At 28.5% G+C, this 8,198-nt stretch overlaps 1 protein-coding gene across 1 annotated transcript; it reads right to left on the bottom strand.

Annotated features, from left to right (window-relative positions):
* Nucleotides 1-2,626: 2,626 nt before the first annotated feature.
* Nucleotides 2,627-5,333, bottom strand: alphaSnap (Alpha-soluble NSF attachment protein). The gene is made up of 5 exons (XM_075305588.1): nt 5,109-5,333; nt 3,555-3,738; nt 3,219-3,497; nt 2,977-3,150; nt 2,627-2,914 (listed from the first exon to the last, which is right to left on the bottom strand). Exons 1-5 carry the CDS (start codon nt 5,198-5,200, stop codon nt 2,765-2,767), a joined length of 879 nt encoding a protein of 292 aa, XP_075161703.1. The 5' UTR covers nt 5,201-5,333; the 3' UTR covers nt 2,627-2,764.
* Nucleotides 5,334-8,198: the final 2,865 nt, after the last annotated feature.

Here is an 8,198-nt window from a genome sequence, read left to right as displayed (position 1 = left end):
GTTCACCAATGTGGTATCACAATGGACTGAATAGTCTAAGTGAGCCTGATACATCGGGCTGCCACCTAATCTATCTAATCTCTTCTATAGAAATAAAATTCTGACAACACTTTCTATGGATATAAAATTTTGACAAAATTTTCTATAGAAATAAAATTTGACAGAATTTTCTATAGCAATAAAATTTTGACAAAACTTTCTATAGAAATAAAATTTTGACAAAATTTTCTATAGAAATAAAATTTTGACAAATTTTTCTATTGAATTAAAATTTTGTATAAAAATAAAAGTTTGACATAAATTTCTATAGACATACAATTTTGACAAAATTTCTATAAAAATAAAATTTTACAAAAATTTTCTAAGAAAATAAAATTTGGACAAAATTTTCAAGTCACTTATGTACCTTTACCTATTATAATTTTATTCGTCCAATAATGCGTGAATTCTTTAGGAATTGCAATGTCTTTAATTATACCATGAAGACCTACTTAAATTCGTGTTTAATGCTTGCTTACAAATTCAATTTAATGAACTTGAGTATTTGATAATCAATTCCATAGGCCATGCGCATGAACGGACAATATGGTCAACTCGCAAACTACACTCAAGCAAAAAAATATGTTAATTAGCTATCAACCTAAGGTTAGTGGAAGATCTACGATGGAACGTGGATTGAATCACTAGGGGATACTATAGACCTTTTACCGGAAACTAATTTTCCAGAAAGTAAAAAAACAGTGACATAGCCGATATTTGCAAAATATAGTAGGTAAATTTTTGCAAATTTTTATTTCTATAGAAAATTTGTAAAAATTTAATTTTTTTAGAAAAATTTGTCAAAATTTTATTTCCAAAGAAAATTTTGTCAAAATTTTATTTCTATAGAAAAGTTTGTCAAAATTTTAGTTCTAAAGAAAATTTTGTCAAAATTTTATTTATATAGAAAATTTTGTCAAATTTTTGTTTCTATAGAAAATATTGTCAATTTTTTTTTTTCTATAGAAAATTTTGACGATATTTGCAAAACATAGGTAAATTTTTGCAAAATTTTATTTCTATAGAAAATTTGTCAAAATTTAATTTTTATAGAAAATTTTGTCAAAAATATTTATAGAATATTTTCTATAGAAATAAGATTTTCTCAAAATCTTATTTCTATAGAAAATTTTGATAAAATTTTATTCCTATAGAAAATTTTGTCAAAATTTTATTTCTATAGAAAATTTCAACAAAATTTTAATTCTATAGGAAATTTTAACAAAATCTCATTCTTATAGAAAATTTTGACAAAATTTTATTTCTATAGAAAATTTTGTCAAGATTTTATTTCTAACGAATATTTTTATTTCTATAGAAAATTTTGTCAAAAAAAAATTTTTTAAGAAAATTTTCTCAAAATTTTATTTCTATAGAAAATTTTGTCAAAATTTTATTTCTATAGAGAATTTTGTGAAAATTTTATTTTTATAGAAGATTTTGTCAAAATTTTATTTCTACAGAAAATTTGGTCAATATTTTATTTTTATAGAAAATATTGGTCAATATTTTATTCTATAGAAAATTTTCTCAAAATTTTTTTGTATAGAATATTTTCTCAAAATTTTATTTCTATAGAAAATTTTGTCAAAATTTTATTTCTATAGAAAATTGTCAAAATTTTATTTCTAAAGAAAATTTGGTCAAAATTTTATTCCTATAGAAAATTTTGTCAAAATTTTATTTCTAAAGAAAATTGTCAAAATTTTATTTCTATAGAAATTTTTGTCAAAATTTTATTTCTATAGAAAATTTTGTAAAATTTTGTTTTCTATAGAAAATTTTCTCAAAATTTTATTTTCATAGAAAATTTTGTAAAAATTTTATTTCTAAAGAAAATTGTCAAAATTTTATTTCTATAGAAATTTTTGTCAAAATTTTATTTCTATAGAAAATTTTGTCAAAATTTTTTTTCATAGAACATTTTGTCAAAATTTTATTTCTATAGAAAATTTGGTCAAAATTTTGTCAAAATTTTATTTCTATAGAAAATTTTGACAATTTTTTTTTCTATAGAAAATTTTGTCAATTTTTTTTTTTCTATAGAAAATTTTCTCAAAATTTTATTTTTATAGAAAATTTTGTCAAAATTTTATTTCTATAGAAAATTTGGTCAAAATTTTATTTCTATAAAAATTTTTGTCAAAATAGTATTTCTATAGAAAATTTTGTCAAAAATGTACTTAACCAATTTAATTTTTATGGAAAATTTTGTCAAAATTATGTATCTATAGAATTTTTTTTAACAAAATTTTATTTCTATAGAAAATTTTCTCAAAATTTTATTTCTATAGAAAATTTTCTCAAAATTTTATTTCTATAGAAAATTTTGTCAAAATTTTATTTCTATATAAAATGTTGTAAAAATATCTATAGAAAATTTTTTTCTATAGAATTTTTTTTATATATAATTATAAGGTATAAAATCCATGATTACATTGTTTGTGCAATTTTAATATTTTTTATTGTTGCTGAATATAAAACTAAACCTATTTTATATATGTATTAGCAAAAGCTTAACAAAAAGAAAGGAAGGATTTATATCAAGATTAGTTGGATATACATTATTGATTTAAAAAAAAAAACGTTTAATTTTCCTTCATTTACTATAAATGAATTTAGTTGTTTTTTTCTGTTGCTCCCATATATGACTAACATTACAAATAGAAAGAAAAAAGACGGAGACACCATAACAAATAAAAAAGGACAGCCAATTGATAAAAAATTATCGTAGATCAGGATCTCCATCGGCTGCTTTTTTAATACGCAACAATATAGTCGTATACCATTGATCCAAACGTGAAATGCTATCGTAGCTTTTAATGGCCTCAGTAAAACCATCGATATTTTGATCCTCCAAATGCTCACAAAGGACCTAGAACAAAAATTTTAAATTAAATTCAAGTTGAAGAGTGTTCTGCTTACTATCGCCCCTACCTTTACCAATTTGTATTCCCTGCAATCCTGAAATGCTGGATACTGTTGACAATATTTCTCAATGGCATGCTGGGCATTAAGTAAATCAATACTTAAATGACATAAAGCGGCACGGAAGAAATATTCCTTAGCACTGTATTTTAGCAATGAGCTTTCTAGTGATGTAGCAGCCACCTGTTAAATAGAAACCAAATAACAATTATTTTTTTAAGGGAATCCTTTAGGCCGTATATTATACGCACTTGTTCATATATGGATATGGCTTTTTCATAATCTTCTAATTGAGCGGCATATTGAGCTACTTTCAGCATACATTTATTGGCTGAGCTTGTTGACTCTTCGCCCTTAAAGTAATCGGCTGCCTTCTCGTAATGTTCTATGGCTTTTTGCAGGGTATTCGGGTCCGCTTCATACATTTCAGCAATGCTTTGATGATATTTGGCAGCCATTGTAAATCGACCCATATCTGTGTAAATATCTATAGATTTTAATAGGCATGCTACAGCACTTTCCACATCCACCTGGAATAAATGAAATTAAAAAAACTATTTACTGGGCTCTTTAAGCATTGTCTATACCTTTTTATAACAATTCGATGCATCCACATAGCAAATACCAGCATCGTGACGACCACCTCCTCTAGCATGTAGGTTAGCAGCTTCACAAAAGCATTCACCAGCTTTAGTCCAATTTTTGGACATTTTAAACATGTTTCCTGCACGTTGATAGCATTCGATAGCTTCCTCTACTTTATTTGAGCTCCTATGGAGAAAGATAAGGCCACAAAATTAGAACAAAGGAGTAAGGAAAGTCAGGCGAGACTGACTTCTCAAAATGTTATTTCTATAAAAATTTTGTCAAAATTTCTATAGAAAATTTTATCAAAATTTTATTTCTATATTTCTATTTTATTTCTATAGAAAATTTTGTCAAAATTTTATTTCTTTAGAAGATTTTGTCAAAGTTTTATTTCTATAGAAAATTTTGTCACAATTTTATTTCTTTAGAAGAAATAAATTTTTTTTCTATAGAAATTTTCTCAAAATTTTATTTTTTTAGATATTGTCAAAGTTTTATATCTATAGAAAATTTTGTCAAAATTTTAATTCTATAGAAAATTTTGTCAAAATTTTATTTCTTTAGAAGTTTTTGTCAAAGTTTTATTTCTATAGAAATTTTCTCAAAATTGTATTTCTATAGGAATATATGGGGGATATATTTAAATATGGACTGATCTCTGCAACATTCCACGTAAATCATAATAAAATTTTGGCCTTTATCTTAAGGTGAGTACTATGTTCGGGTTTTTCACCAAAACACTAAACTAAAAGTACAAAAATATGTATGAAGACGATTATATTTTGATCAAGTCTTACCAAATAATGGAAGGAAAAGATCCAAGGAATTGATTGCAAATAATTTTATATTTCTATATTAATTTATTAAAAAAAAGTAACCATGAAAACAAGCTGGTTTTCAGCTTGAAAACTGAACATAGTACTCAGCTTTAATCTGAATTATGTAGACCAAAGATTATAGAAGAGGAAGATGGGAGATTGGCTACTGAGCACATCAAACCATTTACCACATTAGTTTAATACTCGAACCAAACGCATATACGACAAGTATTGACATATCATTAAATTGCAAATAAGAAGAAATTAAGGGCACGAAATAAATTTCCATAAAGAATTTAACATTGTTTCATTAAGAAAATTAAATTTTTCATTTAAAAAATAAAAACTAAAACAACTAAAATATTACAAACATGTATTAAACTAATCTGGTAAATGCAACATTTGGTATGACGCAAGCCAATCTCCCATCTTCCTCAAATCTATAATCTTTGATGTAGACAAGTGCATCCTCCATTATTTGAAAAGGAGAGTTAACAACACTGTTTACAAAAGCAAAACAATTCCCTCGCCCTCGACGTCTCTGACTGTCGATAACTATCGGATTCTTGAGAAATGTATTATTTCTTGTCAACATATATCGAATTTCGACATGAATCCATCATGACTAATTAATAAAATATAATAAAGAAAAAAAGTATATATTTATATTATATAATATATTACTCATATAAATAATTGTCAGTTGGTATATTTCCAGCAAAACAAACTACAAACCCAAATAAAATTCCAAAGAAGCTCTTTTGTTGAGTTAATTTTTTGGCAGCTTCAGCCATCAATTGCAAGGCTCTCTCCTCATTGTCACCCATTGTGTATATATTCTATTGTACACAAAATTAAGCGTTTATTTAATATATTATGACCGTACTGGATAAATAACAATAAAAATTTTGATATTACGTTCAACACCACAAAATCTATGACGTTTTGTAAATGTAGAAATGTTGCTGTATTCGATGACAACACAACTCATCAAAACACAGGGTGTCTCAGAAAAAGTAAAATGATATATGGGTCATTCCGACGAATGCAACTTATTATGCGTCGTTCATTATAAAGGGTGTTTGGTTTTTATTGCACCTTGTGCGCTTTATGCGCTTTACATATTATTAGTTATTCCTGACGGAATGTCGGTGTTTGTAAAGAATCTTATGCGCTTTACAGACTATCAGTTATTCCGGACGACAGTGCTCGTGTCGAACATATCCCATATATTGTGCAAAATATAAGTTAAGTCCGAAGGCATAATCGATACTGCTGCATGTTTATGGGATCGATAACACATTTACCGATTATTTAGTCATCGCCGACAAGTCGTATCGATCCGACACACTGTAAGATTCTTTACAAACACCGACATTCCGTCCGGAATAACTGATAGTCTGTAAAGCGCATTAAGCGGACCTTAGACGGTCGGATAAACACTTCGACCGAGGTTCATCTATTTGTTGTGTGTTCGTTCAAGTTTTGTCCTTACACTGCACGAACAAATATGATGACAACATGAAAAAATAAGAAGAAGCATAAACATGCAACGAAAATGTATGAAGAGTTATATTAGAAGAAACTATTTTTTACTGAAAAAATGGAAGAAAATAATAGAAATCCGATTATATGTTGCAAAACAATGATTCCTGAAGTAATCCACATTTAATATATTACAAATTACTTTATGAATTTCAAAATACCTCTCGCCTGGCTTTCCATTGAATGGAAGTGGAATTTTTCTACGTTTTTGCCATAATTCTGGTTTATATTTGTATATTTCTTTAATTTCCCATCAGAATTGGCAATATATCATTAATTTCATTGCAGAAATGCCTGTTTTTAGCGTAAAAATAGATTTGTTTTTGACAATGTTTGGCGAACATCCCCTTACACCTAATGATTTGTGCTACCCAACCAGAAAAAATCAAAGTTTTTATGATTTTATGCCAACACGTCCCCGCAACATTCGAACATGACCTTATACTATCGGATTTGTCACCGCAACGTGTTGTGTCGCAAGATTTATCCGACCGTATAAGGTGCCCTTTACAGTGTGTCGCATCGATACGACTTGTCGGCGATGACTAAATAATGGGTAAACGTATTATCGATCCCATAAACATGCAGCAGTATCGATTATGCCTTCTGACTTAACTTATAATGTGCACAATATAAGGGATATGTTCGACACGAGCACTGTCGTCCGGAATAACTGATAGTCTGTAATAGTCTCTTTACAGACTATCGATTGGACACACTGCAAGATTCTTTACAAACACAGACATTTCGTCCGGAAAAACCTATAATCTGTAGGACGCATAATATGAATCACTTTGCAGAATTGCAACTTATAAATCAACATAATTCCTTGTTTAAGGCATTATGTTGAACGTGTTTTTATTCGTATAAATGTTATACCTATATATAATTTATAAACTTTTATTCAAATTAGAAACATCTAAACAATCTTATTTTACTTGACCACAATGATTTTTTTTAATATTATCTTAAAATGCACTTTTTCTGATAATTTGAAGAGGCTCTTATTGGCGTCGTTCTAAATTTATTAATAAGGCACCTAATAATTGCACTCATGCGATACATTTTTGTAGTAAAGCCTAGTACTAAGATAACGTTTTCGCACGAAAAACTGTTATACTCCATATAAAAAACGTTAGCGCGGAATAAATGCGAAATCTTTGTTTTGAGCTTTTTAAACACATCTTTATACAACCCTGGATTTTTCGCACGAAAAAATAGGCAGGTATATTATTTCGCATAAATAAGTTAACATCCCTGGGCTTGAGACCCTATTTACGGAGATAAATGAATATATTCGTTTTTCGCAAAAACAAACTTAGTACTAGGCATAAGTTGGCATGGTCCAACTTCTCAATAGTGACGGCGCTTTTGCGAGAAGTTTTGGATATATTACTGTTTTCGACGTGGTGGGGATTCTCAGAAGCGCCGTCAAATTGAAAAAATGTGGGTAGGGATATAGCCGGATTTTTATTATTTTGTTCCATGTTTTTAGTAAACAACTTTTCGTACATCTTCATTGTTTATGTTTATGCTTCTTCTTATTTTTTCATTTTGTCATCATATTTGTTCGTGCAGTGTAAAGGTGTGTATTAAGTTCGAGTTTAGCGGCTATGTTTATGTATAATTGTATGACTTTTTTTACTGATTTAGTTTTCACTTTATGCTTAGTACTAAGTTCGTTTCTGCGAAAACCGAATATCTTCATCTATCTCCGGAAATAGGGTCCCAAACCCGGGGATGTTAACTTATTTATGCGATTTATGCCTGGAGTACAACAGTTTTTCGCGCGAAAACGTGATCTTAGTACTAGGATTAATGCTTAGTACTGAGTTCGTTTCTGCGAAAAACGAATATCTTCAAAAATCTCCGTAAATAGGGTCTCAAACCCAGGGGTGTTAACTTATTTATGCGAAATAATATGCCTACCTATATTTTCGTGCGAAAATTCCAGGGTTGTATAAATATGCGTCTGAAAATGCTCAAAACAAAGATTTCGCATTTATTCCGCGCTAACGTTTTTTATATGGAGTATTGCGCTTTACAGACTATCAGTTATTCCGGACGACAGTGCTCGTGTCGAACATATCCCATCCCTGCCAGCATTTCAAAGTTCCATTTCATCCTCATCGCTACCACAGACTCGTAAATGTCACCACAACCATCGCGAACTGTGATGGGGGAAGCATATCAAAAATTACAAAATGTACATGAAAGTATTTTGCCATCACTACTGTTAGAAGACCCATTTTATTTTTTGTGAAACGCCAAGCGCAACCA

Source organism: Haematobia irritans, chromosome 4 (assembly GCF_050003625.1).
Source record: "Haematobia irritans isolate KBUSLIRL chromosome 4, ASM5000362v1, whole genome shotgun sequence".
Taxonomy (NCBI): Eukaryota; Metazoa; Arthropoda; class Insecta; order Diptera; family Muscidae; genus Haematobia; species Haematobia irritans.
Note: the sequence above shows the minus strand (reverse complement) of the source record. Positions and strands in the feature narration are given on the sequence as shown.

Coding starts and splice junctions, on each gene's coding strand:
- alphaSnap (XM_075305588.1), bottom strand. CDS start 5,200: ATGGGTGACAATGAGGAGAGAGCCTTGCAATTGATGGCTGAAGCTGCC. Junction 3,151..3,218: donor CCATATCCATATATGAACAA/GTGCGTATAATA, acceptor TCTATTTAACAG/GTGGCTGCTACATCACTAGA. Junction 2,915..2,976: donor GGGAATACAAATTGGTAAAG/GTAGGGGCGATA, acceptor TTTTTGTTCTAG/GTCCTTTGTGAGCATTTGGA.